The sequence below is a fragment of the Tetrao urogallus genome (genome assembly GCF_951394365.1).
Source record: "Tetrao urogallus genome assembly, chromosome: 5".
NCBI classification, from domain to species: Eukaryota; Metazoa; Chordata; class Aves; order Galliformes; family Phasianidae; genus Tetrao; species Tetrao urogallus.
The window spans coordinates 37,297,563-37,313,047 of NC_136818.1; the positions used below are offsets into that span (position 1 = coordinate 37,297,563).

The following is a 15,485-nucleotide window of genomic DNA, read 5'->3' on the forward strand; positions in this document are numbered from 1 at the left end:
ATGGCATGTTAATTCAGGCTTCTCTGCTTAGGCAAAGTCATTTTAAATTGAGATACATTAATGCACATCTCTCATTTTAGATGATGTATATTCTGATTACTATGTGCATTCGTTTCCTTCTTTATTATTATTATTAGTTTGAGGAGTAGCTGAATAAAGGAATGAGTTGTAGAGAAATGTAATGGAGCGTACACGCTGTTCGTTATATGGAATAGCGTGGTCCATACTGCTTCTGGATAAATGAGTCACCAGGACTCTATAATTGGTTTCTTAATTATTTATGAAGGGGTCTTTTAACAACGGTAATTTTTCCATTAATGGCAAGTAAGGATTTCATTATCTCTAACTACACTGCCTTTTTGTTCTATGCCACAGCAAATATCAAATTTTATTCTTTCTACGGCTATAATATACGAAGGAATTTCAACTCTGTAAAGTAATTATTCTTTGCCGTCTGCCTGGGAATACAAGTGTAGGTCATCTTATTTTTGGTTTCTTAATCACAAGAAGGTGTATCATTTTTCAGAGGACTTATTGGGCAGGGGCCTCTGCTATTTCAGGCAGCACAGGGAGCCTGGAAGGGGGGACTGGGCAGTGCACTCAACATCCCCAGTGCAGCCACTGGGACTGGTCAGCTCAGCCAGGGACTGTGCCCACAGGAGTACATCGGACAGCTGTTGATATTGCTTTCAACAGAAAATATCAAAAAATAGGCTGGAATTGCTACAGACCTGCAGGTGCACAGATGAGGTGCTCTCAGGTGACAGGAGAGTTTCTCCTGGTAAAGTCCAGCCTCCACACCATCCGCACTCTGCGGGCATTGCATCAGAGGGCTTGCTCCCCAGCCAGCACGACTGTTTTCATAATAATAAATTATAACTTGGCACTTTTGTAGCACTCTCCAGTTCAAAGCTGTGCTGAAACATTATCTAATTAATTCTCACAATAGCCCTGGAAGGCAAGAAATGGAGGTAGTGAGCTAATGTACTTGCCCAATGACAAACAATGAGTCAGTGGGAGAGTGGGAGTAACACTCAAGGGCCCTTGATGTTTAGATCTGAGACAGCATCCTTCTTTTCATAAAAGCATTTTAGTGATTTACAAGACAGACCCCATATATTTAATTACAATTATATCCAACTACTCCAAATTAATAGATTAATAGGGGAGAGAAAACATTAGCCTAGTTAGCACCAAGAAGAAATCACATGCTTTGCACATCAGTAAAACATTAACCGAAGCAATTAAAAGGTACAAATATGTGGTATAAGCAGAGTTGGCAAACCCCCATGGGAGGGCTTCCAGCTGCAAGGCTGGGCACAGGCTGGCGGGTCCTGCCCTCCTCTGCCCTCCCAGGGGCTGGGTGCTCCTACGGCACCAAAACCACCAACCCATCCCCACCGCAGGGCACAGGGCCGTTTGCCTTGCCCCATAGAGGCAGAGATGCCTCTTGCTGCCCAGCAGCAAACCCGAGGGACCTGCAGAGATGCAGCTCAGTGTTTCACTGAAGCAGGCAAAGAGTGGCAGTAATATTGTATGAGAAATAAATGCAAAACTCTAGGGGGCAAGGGGAGCAAGTAAAGAGTCTTAAAATGTCACTGGCACTGTAATGGTACCAAAGCAGATATCACAGCAAGAAGCAGCAATAAAAAAGGCAGGGATTTATTAAGAGAAACTGTCAGTACAGGAGATAATGGGCAATTAGAATCGGTATTTCATAAACTCATATCAACAGTAGAAATATTTGTATCAAATATATTGCTGGCATGAGGAAGAGGTATGTTCAGAGATTTCATACAAACTGAAATATAATTCCAGGGGTCCATTAATCAGCTGGAACAACTTCTGTAACAATGCAATTTTATTAAAATGTTCAGCAGTTACAGAGTGAAAAGAGCCACTGAAGCTAATTAACCTAGGAACAATTCTGTTGTGGTACTCAGGAGTATCCGACTGAAATTGAGAGGGGAAAAAGAAAGGAAAGTCACTGTTGCATTAAAATGCAGGTAATGGAAAATAAACTGAAGCAGGGTCAAAAATAATTGTGACTTCTATGCAAGCAAATATTCAAGGAGAATGCTGATTGTATATGTAGGGACTTTACCACCTTCCGAGGGTTGTTGAAAGGGAGAAACCTAGATTTGAAAAATATGTGTAAAAAAGAAAACAAATTCACTGATGCTGTGAATTAAGTTGTTTATTAATGCAGGATGTCTCATAAGAAGTAGTTCAAACTAAAATAACGATGTGGCACTTTCTTTTTCAGACAGACAATTATTTAATCAGAAACTTGTATTTGAAAAATAGCCTCTCTTCAGAACAGAATATGGGATTATGGAAATTTTCCACGCGGCAGCAATCCAGCAGATAGTGCACCTTCAGCTCTTGGGCTTTTCTTTCTTATTCTTATTTTCCCAGGGAATTTTTTTTCAAAATTTGGAATAGGTTTGTTCTTTTGTTCTGGCCTTGCCATAGCAATACCCAGCTTCTGGAGGCTTTCCAAGGAAATTGGTGAACAGTGGATTGCTGTGTGTTGCTGTTTTATTGACCAAATGGCTCTCAATAATTAGCGTGATGGGAAAAGTACCAATAAAACTTTCATTATAAATCTTTGCTTTCCTCCACGATTTAGGGTCAAATAATAGAGCCATGCACAAGCAGTGCACTGTTTTTAGCATCAGCAGTCATGAAAACCGTGGCACGTACATAAGATTTTTCTTGAGCAGCTCATTTTTCTGTCCTTCACTAACCTTTTTCTCTTATGGTAATGGATTATTTTTTATGGAAAGCACTTTGTAGCATGCAGGGTCAAAGTTTTCCATCTCTCCCTCCCTCCCCTTGGGTCTGCATTTCAGTTGGAAAATCGCTGCTCTTCAGCCAAGTGAGAGCATTTTCCTCCCTGCTCTCCCTGTAGGATGGGGCCTATCCTGAACACATAGGCCCTGTTTGCTCTGCTGCACCCAGCACAGCCTCATTGTGCCTCTTCCCACATCTCTATGCCCAGTGCCCCAGCCTGCTCCACAGCTTCCCAAGGAGTGGGCCACACGACCTGGAGCTGCAGTAGCACAGAGGCTACCACTGGCCAGGCACGTGCCTTACATGGGCACAGACTTTGCGTGACCCCGTGTAAGGGTCTGCCCTTATAGATGTTGTTAAAAACTCCAACCCCGGACTTGCAGTCCCCTACCCCCAGCTGATAGAACACAGCTGGGCAAGAGACTGGCGCCCAGCCCTGGCACCTCTGGGCTGCCCCAAGTGACCAACTGTGTGTCAGGGCTTGGGGGAGAGCAGCAGCCCCCCCAGTAAAGCACAGCATGATTGCCTGCACTGTGCATGCTACAGACAAAAGCTTGCGTTCAACAATCCCCCAGGAAATTAGCATTAATTAGCAGGGTGCTGCAATCCTGCAAGCTACTACCATTTATCCCACTAATGTCATCTCTGCACTACAGGAGCTCTTAAGATTTCTGACATTAAAACTACTACCAGCTTCAAATAAAATGTAATTGATATTCTTTCCAAAGTGGAAAAAGTACTGGAGAATATTATTCAGCATGATTATTAGGTAGCGCTAAAACAAATAGCAAAGGCTGAAAAGACCACTGTATTTAGCAATCTCCTTTATTTTTATAGATGCAGTAAAAGCCCCATGACTTACAGTTTTAGTTCTAAGGAGAATGTTCTCACTGGAGAAAAAAATGAAAAAATGACAAAAGCATGTATTAGATGCAGAGCCCTCACTCTGCTGCCTGCACTTGATGCTAGTACTGGCAATATTTCTTTTAAGATGTTTGTGCTTCTACCTCGTTTTTTCCTGAGCTACTGTTGAAGTCAATACATTCAGCACAAACAAATCAACACCCACAGAATTCCGTTTGTGCAACATTTACTGGGAAATTCACAACTCTGGGAATACAGCTGCAGACTTCCAACTTTCCCTCCCTCCTTTGAATCAAAGCTTCACGGGCAGGGCTGGGGAGGCAGCAAGCAGCAGAAGAGGCAGCCTGCACTGCAGGCAAGAGATTCACCTGCACACCTCTGCTACCCTGCACAGGCAACCCTGTTTCTCTGTCTAAGGAGACCTTCTGCCTGCCAGAACTACAGTATCAGCTTTTTTCCTTACATCAGCACTGAGAGGTGACCAGGAAGAGAAGAGAGATGAATCAAATCAAAGTCCTGTGCTCTGGATGCTGCTAGAGATGAGTGAGGCTCTTCGACACTGTTGCTCATGCATTTGTGCTGCTGGCCACTGCAGTCTTTGTTTCCAACTGTAGAGTGATATAATAGTAAACATACACACCACTCACTCAAAACATTCACTTTCACCCAAACAGCATGGATACTTACAACTGGGATGGAGGCAGCTGGACAGAGAGGTCTCCAGGAGCATGGACACTGTTGGACTGTGACCTGCAATCAGATGTTTTTGCCCTTCACTGACTTAAAAGGCATTTTCCCTGCAGACTTGCTCGTGTCTTAAAGCTGCCAACATTGTACCAGCAGTCTCCTGAGCATGGAGTGTGCATGGCAACACAGATTAACTGCTGAAATTATGAGGAACTCTTCATTTACTGCCTCTTCTACAAAAGCTCGCAGCCCTAATAACTCAGAAGCACTGACAAACCTGTTATGCTTTGCCAAAGCCAACTAGTGCTTCTGTAGTGCTTTTCACCACAGAGGCTTTGCTTATTGATCCCAGGTGAGGACTGGCTCCTGAGCTTTCAGTACAGCACAGCTCTAATAAGCAGACTGAGCCCCCTCTGCAACAATGCTGCTTCCTCCAGTGCCAACATAGGGTAAAATACATCTTTGTATTACCTTCAAAGTCAAGTAAAACCAAACCTTCAGCAATAAAAAGTATTTATTGTGCTCAAGCAGAAGACGCATTCCAGCAGTGAGTGTGTACTGAAGCTACTTAGAAAACTTTGTTTCTATATGTAAAGATCCACCATCTATAATAAACTGGAAATGCATGCAATATACAAGAGATGTATGCTTCATTTCCATCATCTGCAGTGAGCTGGTTATTGGTCTGACTGACACATACTGGGAACAAAACTACTTTTGGTAGTGATTTTCCTGGTGTTCTCAGTAGGGTGAAATAAATTAAAGAAGGTCCAGATTTAACATGTGTTGGAGAAGAGGCTGTGCATAACCTACTGCACTGGTTCCTCCCCCAGGTCTGAGTCTCCTGTGTCCCGGAGGTGGGGGCTCCTTGTTTTTACTGAAGATGTGCTGGCTGCTGGGTCTTACTCCTGTTCCACATACTGTGGGACAGCCTGCTGACCGACAGCCTGCCACACTAGGAAGACGAGGAGGTGAATCACACAAAGAAACAGTGGAAAAGAAGCAAAATGCCAGGGATGATTAACAGCTAACATTCTGAAGACACTTCTATGGGATACAATAACACTGCCAAATACACATTATCCAAGAGTTTTAACACAATTTATTTTATGCTTAAATAATCAACTAGATCATCCAGTGTTTGTTGTTTTCATACATATGTAATTAGAGCTATTATCAATGAATGCTGTTTCCATATGAATATAATCAACAAATTAAAGTATTTCACCAAAACCCAAATAAAAATGCCCTTTAAAACACAGCAGCCTTAACAACCTAATATTACACTGCTAGGATGATTACAGATGATTGGCTTACTGAAAGATTCTACATCTTATAGCCAGTACACAATACAGTAATAATTTTACAGCGTGCTGCCAGTCTATTAGCTAATAATTTCTCTTCAGTTCATTTAAAAATATCCCAAACTTGTGCCCACTGGAGCACCAACCCACTTCTAAAGCTGCAAGCAGTACCCCCGTTATAAAGCGAGAACAGATAGCACCCCCCTCCCCATAATGCAACTACTGTATATGTTATGGTTTTTAGGTCATTTCATTGAAAAATTGGCAACAGCAACAAATATTAGATGAAGGGCTTTGTGTTTACAGATAAAATCTTATTTTTCATGTTGCAGTACAGTGTTTGCAAAACTGGAAAAGATTTAATCAAAATAAGGTGAAACACATGCATCAAAATATTAGTACTCTGAAGAAAAATTTTCACAGAACTACAGAATTCCTCATTTTGGGAATCATTTAAATTTGCAGCAGATTTTAAAGATTTTTTTAAAATCAAGCTAGCGTTTTTGCATATACAAACATTATAATTGCTAATATACAAGAATCTGTGAAGATACACCCAGAATATCCCTGTAGGTGTAGCTGCTTGAGACACCTAGCCTGCTCAATGCATTTGCAGTATTCTGTTTGTGATCGAAAAGGCAGTGCCTTATCAACATTTATTCTATTTTGTTAGAATTTATACAGTGTTATTTATTTACAGCAAAACTATTGATGTTTAAAAAAGAAACAACTAGTGTTTTATACCCTGACAGTTTGGGTCCGAGAAAAATAAGGCGAGCTGTTGTGGATTTTAGTAATTTTAGTGTCTTTCCATGGTTTAACCATTTCGTCTTCGTACATCCCCTCTAGCCACAGGAATTTATTTCTTTTGTGATGACATCAAACTGCTTGAAATAAGCTGTTAACAGCATGACATCTTGTATATACACTGCATTGTTAACTGCGCACTCTCCAATCCTGTGAATGAAAGTGAATTTCCATGCTCTGTAAATTGGCTCATGCTAAATTAATTTTTTGTTTCTTTGTTTTGTTTTTGCTTTTGCATAAAAACCATGCGGTTAATGTGTGGAAGCAGCAAACACACGCACACTTTTATAGGTGAATGTTTAATTCCTGTTGATTTTTCTTCTGTGACTGTCCCTCTGGAATACTGGCAGTAAAAGCACACGGTCCTATGGAAAGGAAAGAAAGCACAGAGTCATTTCAGAATATCTCGTTAGAATCAATTTCATGCCTTTCCCTGACTAAACATAATAGTTTTAATTGACATTATGGGATCCTGTAATGGGCTAAATCATACAGTTTCTAGGTATGTAATGAAATTAGTTGAGCTCCTAGCACAAAGGGAAAATGCATCATTTACAGACACCCACGTTGCTCATGAGCTGATTTACAAATATGTTTGCAAGACACTGCATTTCATCACCTCTAAGTAACAGCTCTTCAGTAAGGATTACAAGAAATTTATGCTCACTATGATGGAAGATATGATGAAGCACTGTCTCCAGAATGACACAGCGGCTTCCTTCACAGCACACTTCTGTTTGTTATTTAATAATATGCAACCGCTCATATTGGTCTAAAACCTGCACTCCTTGCACATCCACCTCTCTGCCTCTTGGGGAAGGTGACCATAAGAGCCAGGAATGCAGAGGGAAGCCCTCATGAGGCTTCACAGAGGACAAAGTAAGGAAGAAGAGCTGCTGCGCAACATCTTCCACCTGGCTCATGTGAGCGGCACAGACTTGTTTACTAATCAGGTCACAGGTCCATGTGCATTCTCTGGGAGCATCTGCACTCTGCTATGCTAAAACAGTGTGTCCTCGCCCACACCTATGGCTGACATAAATCTATGCTGAAGCTAAAAGCTGTGTATTCACAATGCAGCAGCCAGACTCGCTTGCACAGTGCTTGGTGGAAACCTGTCCTGCACTTCTGCAGAGCTTCATGCAAAATGTGGCTTTTCCTTTAAACTTGCATTTTGCAGTGGGTTTATCTGCAATGGTGACAAAGCCTTTTTTTTTTTTTTTTTTTGCAGCAAAATACGTGATTTTTTTCCCCCAAAAAACATTTAAAAGAAAAGCAGCAGATCTGATCCCCAGAGAGGACTTTTTGTCTTTTGTGACAAAGAAACCATTGGGCTATCAGAATGCCTGTTCTGTGAAAATTCATCCACTTCCACGTTCAAATGGAACTTCTACAATAGATACCTGGCTGGGCTTAAGTAAATGATTACTTAAAGCACCTCTGCTTGGTGCTAATCCCATGAAGCCCTCACCAAGATCCCACACACTGAGTCGCTGCAATCACAAATGGCACTCAGCACACACTCAGAAATCCAGTACTGTCATGTGGCTTTAGGAGGACATATTGCAATGGATGGAAGGGACTAATGGCTCAAGAGACTCTGCTTCTGTTCTTTACCTCCACACCATTTGGTATGTTCAACAGGTCCTGTTTATTCTGTTCATTAACCCTGCAGTCAATCCTTTATGAAAATGATAACACAAACTTCCACTTCTTAAACTCCTCTGCCCACTTCCTAAAAGCCACCAAAACTAAGAAAAATTCTGAGTGGAAAAAAGACAAACACAGTAAATACACACACAGTGTGACTACAGCTATAGACAAAGCAGCTTCTGGCTTCACGGGCTCCTGCACTCTGTTGCAATAGTGTCAGCCTGTGGCATTTGTTTTCACTTTGGGAAGCCCTTGTACTGCCAGCTGCTTTTTTGTTACAATCATTTAGGCTGCATCAATAAAATCTACAAGACACATCTGGTAAGGATTCTTTGTTGGAAAATATCTAGACACTTCACTGGCTTTCACAAGGTCACTGACATGCATGACTGCCTGTAGACCACAGGTTCAGCTGTGGAAGAAGTCTTTCCCTTCCAGAACATCTACTTGTATACACAGCTCTATAACTGCTGGCATCTAAGTCCACCCTTAGGAGTAGAACATACTGTGGATTATAAACTACTCTTTGTGAAACTACAAATTCTTACACATGACGCAGTTTTGCTTTGCTTACGTTCCGATAGATAAAGCTCAGTTTCTGTATGTGAACTCAAGGTCATATTCTCCTTACACGACAGAGGGTCATCTCCTCAGCTTTGCAGCTTGAAAGCAATGCCAGGAAGCAAAAAGCAAGCCTTTACTCTGTGCTCAAGTGCTAGTTCCTTGCGGTGCTGAGCAAAAGGCCTCACAAGGAAAGAAAACTGATAAAACTGACCGGTCAGTGGTTGGCTTTCAGCTTTCACGAGTAACTTTTCTTCTCCACATGTCTGACTTCTTTCTTCGTCTTAACCTTGTAAGCTTCGCCCTGCTTTGAAGGAAAAGTATAAACATTAACATAGCCTGTGGAGAGCGCTCACAATTATAAACCTACTTACAAACCAGCCTCCACATTTTGCTGCAACAGGATAAGTAAAAAGCAGTTAAATCACATTAATGTTTCATTTCAAAGATACACACAATATGTTTATCCACTCTGCTGAGCTGCAAAAGCACAGGCCTGAAATATCATCTTCAAGTAGATAACACAGATCTACAATTTGGGAATGAGCACCTGGGCTGGAGCACCTGGGCTGAGCCCCTGCCAGCAGCTGCAGCCGGATTTGCCACCATCATCAGGGAAAAAATCGGTCTCCAGTCAGTGTCCTGGGCCAGGGTCAGTGGGCATTTCTTAGAGCACAGGGCATGGCTGCTGTTGTGATGTTTCAAAATGTCTGTGCTTTAATGTGAGCAGGTTAGTAATGGAATAAAGAAAACAGGATGAAAGCAGCAAAAACCATCCCCAAAGCAGAGCGGAAGTAAAACCAATGGTAGTGACAAGCAGTGCAGGTTTTTGGTGTCTTTTAAACAGCAAACACCAAAATCAGAAGTTCATTGCGCTCATTAAAAATAGCTCAATAGTCATCTAAAAATAAATACTCCAGTAATCACAAGCCTCATTCACATCAGAGAATGTATCTGTTCATGTGTGGCTATCGGCAGAATTTACCCCTTGGCTGGTCTGCATTGATTTATCTGTAACTATTTGTAGTTTCTGAGTACTCTAATCTGGTGCAGCATAATTCTCCTTTGCTGGGCAGAACTAATACTTTCCCTGATAAAGGACAGAGAAATAGAGGACGGAGATACATATTTTTTTTCAACTCTCTTCTATTTCTGTGCTCCCTGCCTGGTTTTTTAGTCTTCATTATTAGAAGAAAAGAGTAATTTTTCATATTTGTTATGTTTTTGAGTCTCCAATTCTGTCTTCACTCAAAAATTCCACTGACAATTTAACTGGAGCAACACCCTCCTCCACAGAGGGCTTCCAATTTTATCTGCAAGGGACAGAGCCCTGTCCTGATATTTGTTTATACAGGGTACTATTACATAGCTACGTTCATGCGACCCCACTGTCTAGCAGGGGGTTATTGCACAGGTGAGTGAGAGGCTGGTAGGGACCAAGCTGGGGTTTACTCCTTTGGGCTGGTGAAAAACCAACACTGCACACCTATGGGTGTAAGGTACAACTCCAACAAGGGCTTAGCTTTACTCACAGACACTGCTTGTTTTGATGAAACACAAAAGGCCTTAAAGCTGTTTTAAACACGCTGCCTATTTCAAATAAACAGACTGTAATGCTTTTGTGTGGAAGGCATTTTGCACAGAGCAGAACTCTGTGAGGCCTCCTTGAAACATCCCCTAACAGGAAACAAAATGAAGAGAAATGCCTGCCCCTAGCCCCCAATGCATAACTTGTCAATAACTGCAAGCACTGCACTTTGCCAAGGCTTCTTGTTAAATGCAAACTTCCAGCCCTTTAGCAGCACTTTCTAGCAGCCAACACAGCCCTCTGCATTTACTGTAATTTCCTGGCAGTCCCCATTCCATTACCATTTCACCAGCTTTCCTCTCATGTGGGATAACAACACGCCTTACTACTTTCCGGGTGATCTGTAGAAAGCAATACATGAAAAGTATCGATTTTTTTTTTCCTAGATTCTAAAGGGGGAAAGTATATTAAAAGAAGTTACTTGAATACAAAGACAGAGCAGTGATGTAATTCATGATTACTTTTCTTGTGATGACGTTGCCTTCTTCATCGGTAAACTGCTCCTCTGTTACAGATTCACCAGGAATGTTTTTTGCTTCCTCACCCTAAAGAACGTGTTATAAGATTAGCAATATAACCTATATTCTGCCAAACCCACACATATTTCCACACCAATCCAAGCAACAAGCACATGTTAGCTTCATCTTTATGTAACAGATTGCTTTACGTCACACAGATAACGTGAAAGCCGCTGTAACTTAACATGCCAGTACCTGTGCATTTATTCCACAGAACTTGTCCTTAAAACGTGTAGGGAACACCTGGCACATTTCTATGATCTGCTAATTCATTACATGAAGCTCTGGGTAACAAATAGTCTGTTAGCCTGAGTCCTGTGAGATGGCACTAAGTCAGGACAGTAAAATCTCTAAACAGACATCCATTAGCAGGAGGCTTTTCACAGCTTCTCAGTGCTCATTACACACAGAAACATGTTCTAACACCAAGTAAGGAAGGAGAAAAATTGGAATTTTAATGACAACTCTGCCTATAGCTTGCTAAGTGTCGGGTCTTAAACATGTACACAGAAGACAAGACTGCTCGGTATTTACAAAATGGAGAATAGTGGAAGGTAACTTACATGAAACCTTTTCTGGCACAGTATCAGCGCCAACCTGTTGAGGAGTGCCAGTAGCCTGCTGCACAGTGTACTCAAATTGACAGCACTCCATCCACCAGTTCTTGTAGCATCCACAATTTATGGGACCAGTATAAATAAATACTCTAACGGCTGTGCTAGGACCAAATACTACAACGTGAATTGTTGCTGAAGTTATAAATAAATGAAGTGACTTTGGAGTATAAGGCTAGCTAGCGGCCTATGTTGCAGAGAAACACTGACAATTTTACCTCAAAAAATATGTTTCCAAATGTGGGTGCTGAAGTAAGCACTGCCTTTGAAGCTTCAGAAATATCCATCATCTGTGCTTAATTTGTATGAAACAAATATAATGTAGAATTATTTTCTGTAACTAGAAAACTGAGAAAGAAAATTGCTCTCTCTGTAACATCCAGTTTATATGTACTGTTTTCCATGCTTGGATCACAGTGAGAAGTACACAGCTGAAATTAACATGATTACCCATTTTGGTGCTGGGGAAACTGGGGCACACAGCAATACGACGCCGTTATTTTGTTCATCTATCTTTATAACATTAGCAATCCTTACTTGCTGGCATGCCTATGAGAAACTACCACGTGCACCAACTACCCTTCCCAACAGGTGTAGGCTGCACTAAAATCAGTGTTCTCCCACCCGTAAGTGCAGCCCATAGGAAGGAAGCATTTTTGGCTGTGTTTGTGAGACTGTGGACAAATCTGGGCTCTCTCATCTAAAGGACTAAATCATGTTCAGAAGTCAAGATTGCAGATGACTTGCTTCTTCTATCTGCTTAGAGCAAATCAGTAGCACTCAGATGGGCAGGGAATTCCTCCATTTTTTCCCCAGAAATCTTTCATTGGAAAAAAAAAAAAAAAAAAAAAAGCCTTAAAACTTTTCTTCTCCCTTAATCCTCAACCCACCATGGGAAAAACAGTAACTAGAGGAAGGAAATGGAAAACCTATTATACAAAGCATTTTATATCAATATTAACAGCAAAATAATGTTTGAATTGAGATTAATTCAAATAAACCTTGATAATGCTTTCAAGTATTAAGAAGTACCTGGCAAATATAATCCACGTTTACTGTTGACTGTACACTATGTAGTTACCTTTATAAGCTCCTGGCACTGCTTTACAATGAGTGAATATAGTGAAGCCATGTTGATTTTTTGAAATTTTCTCTGCAAGTACAGCTTTTTTCAATATGCACCTTAAAGTGTTAGGTTTGTATGTTATTTCTGAGTGCTGGAACAAATAAACCTTCATTTTTGTTCACAAGACATTAGCAGTCTTCTATAGACCGTGGTGTTACAATTTCCTTGATTTAAATATGCGACACCAGGCAAAAGCCACACAGAGGTCCTGAGGAGCTCAGTGAAAATGCCACCAACCACATCTCCAGCCACTATGTGTCATTACTCAAAAGTGCAGAATTTCTACTTACACGGAAAGCTGTGTTGAAATTATCATTTGATAATAAGTAATTAAACAGGTTTAGACGTATTTCCTTTTCCTGTGCTTTCGTTGAATAGAGCGAAATGGTACAGCTCACAACTGCAGTACCTCAGAAGGCACTGCTGAAGGATGGGCAGCCTGTCCCCAGGGGACATCCCTGCCCTGGGATGCTTGGCTGCAGGGGCATGGCAGCAATTTGGCAAGCAGACAGCACAACAAGCGGCTGCTGAAGCTCCTGGATGGAGTCTCACATGACAATTCATGTCCCAGAAGGGCACTACGAAGGAGATCCTGGAAGGAGAAACTAAATACCTGCCTAAGTACCAGTGTTACACTGTGCACAATGACTCAGTGAGCGGGCCCCATTGGAAGCCAGCTCCTTCCTTCCTCACGAGCAAGAGAGCAGAAATGAAAATGGCACAGGGATGGTTGCTGCAGGCAGGGACACCAATAGCTGTGTATAGACTTGGAGAAGTGAAACCTGTGGGACTTCCTAGCTGCAATGAAATAAGGGAAAATACTGATTATGGAGACTTCACCGCTTAACGAGAAATGCTGCAGACACAAAGCTGGCTGCTCTGTTTCTTTCCTGGCCTCCCACCCGTGGGCTCAGAATCCCCAGCGGTTCCTGAGCAGCGAGGGATGGGACAGGAGAGAACAGTGGCTCAGACATCTCTCACTGCCTGTGGTGCACAGAGGTACCAAGATCATCCCTCTCATCAGGAGGGTGTCCAAAGCCACTGTGACAAAAAACAGAAACAGAACAACACAGCTCCAAACAAGGTCATCAGGCTACCCAGCACACCAAGGCTGTTAGCATGTACTGGCCCTCACTGTGACAATCAGGGCTGTTCCTTAACGCAAGACAGTGAAAGTGCATTCAATTTGAAAATGGAAAATGTATCGATACACTGAAAGACAAATGCAGTTTTAAAGGCATGGTGAATCTCGGTCTTTAATTAGCTACTTGCTCTTTTTTGCACAATCTAAAGATAAATGCTGTAAATATTCAACAGTCAGTATGCACGAAATCCAGCTTTCACAACTTTCTTTCATGTGGGCAGTTAAACAAATTGCAGGAGGGCTTGCAATTGGCAGGGGGTAGATCTGATCTACCGATGTTTCTAATCCCATATATTTATAAAGTTACCCCAAACAGTAATCCCATACAGTTACAAAGACAGATGTTTGCTAGGAAAAAGAAATCCCTTACCCACTGGCAGTTTTACTTGTCAGCTCTCAGCACAGCTTTGGGTTAGAATGGCACATTAGATGACCTTGTCAACAAAAGCTGTTTTTAAACACAAAGCTGGTACATCTGCGTCATAGCTGAAGAATAAAATTATTTCTGCCGCATCATACTAATGCGGGCTTCGTTCTATCCTTGACCAGCCTAAATCACTGACACAATACCAAGAGCTTTAGAAAGGCAGGGAGAAAACCTAATACAGCCATTTTTAGATGCTGGGTTGCATCCCTGAGACTAAACTGTACAAAGACTGCATGCTGTACCAGACCATGCCAGGAAGCTTTGTGGAGCATAGTCTTTAACTTCAGTCCGCTTGCTGGAGTGCAGTCCTGCCAAAACTAGTTGGTATCCTCTCTGCTGCTCTCCAGGGTAGGAGAACTAAGGAGCAGCTTCTGCAGCATCTCCTGCCAATTCCACTGATTTTCTTAACTGTTATTTGCAGATTATGGGTGTTCCCAGGGACTGCCAGATAAATGCAGGAGTTGGTGCTACAGTACTGTGCCAAAGTTCACTGCAGCTTTCTCCAAGTTCTGGTTTTCTTTCATGTTTGTTTTGTTACTGAGGGATAATAGCCCTTTTATTCCTCTTTTATTCCTCCTATATAGCTAGTGCTGCTGTAGCAGTGAAGGAAAAAGGTGTGGCTGGATGTCTGTTACCCAGAAGGATAAAAAGGAATTTAAAAGCAGATGGAAATAAACGAGATGGAAAGATCCTAAATATTTAATTTTGCCAATGACTGGGGGCAATGCTGTGATGGGAACAGGAGTGGTACAGAGCACTAAGATCTCTTCCCCTTCTTGCCTAAGCCACCATCCAGACATAATCCTTTCAGTCTTGACATCGCATTCTTATAATGCATAACCAGCAGCTGCACCTCTTTCTCCTTGAAGTCTGAAGCTTCTGTGGCAGTAGAAACAAACATCTTTCATTAAGGTCATTTTCATTAGTGAGTTCTGCCTACTCAGGGAGACTTCGTTAATCACATGCCACAACTGTCCGCGTGTACCTGTGCTGAGTTTGTACTTGCTTGCCTGAAGATGTATTGCTAAGGCACTGGGGGGGAACCAACAGGCAAGCCAAGGAGAGCAGAAAGGAAACGGTGCTACAAATGGCACTGAGCATAGCAGCCCAACACTGAGCCAGGTCAGAGCTCTGTTACTTGTTCGTACCTTGTGCCTCTTGTAACAGGTCTCTCAACAGAACTCTGTAGCCTGTGTTCTAATTCACATATACTGTCCCAGTGCAGCCAGCAGCTCCCAATTGCCAGTCTCTCTTGGTGAAATGGGTGTGGGATGTTCACAGAGCAGAGCACAGCCCTTCTGCAGTTCTTTCAGCCTGGATGTAACTAACCGCTGCTCAGGAGCCTGGTTGGTCATTCCAGGGAAATTCTCCTCAGTCACTACTGAGGAGCTTAATG

General features: G+C 42.1%; 1 protein-coding gene across 3 annotated transcripts in view; it reads right to left on the reverse strand.

The window, feature by feature from the left end:
* Nucleotides 1-8,910: 8,910 nt before the first annotated feature.
* Nucleotides 8,911-15,485, reverse strand: part of ANK3 (ankyrin 3) — a gene marked incomplete at both ends in the record, with an annotated part of 196,778 nt that continues 190,203 nt past the window's right edge. Inside the window, 3 exons of one of the 3 annotated variants that reach the window (XM_079535980.1) lie at nt 8,911-8,976; nt 10,542-10,601; nt 10,722-10,805. In XM_079535980.1, the coding sequence (XP_079392106.1) occupies nt 8,911-8,976; nt 10,542-10,601; nt 10,722-10,805 (210 nt within the window). Of the gene's footprint in view, nt 8,980-10,541; nt 10,602-10,721; nt 10,806-15,485 lie in introns of all 3 variants that reach the window. The other 2 variants (XM_079535978.1, XM_079535979.1) reach the window with 2 other exon arrangements.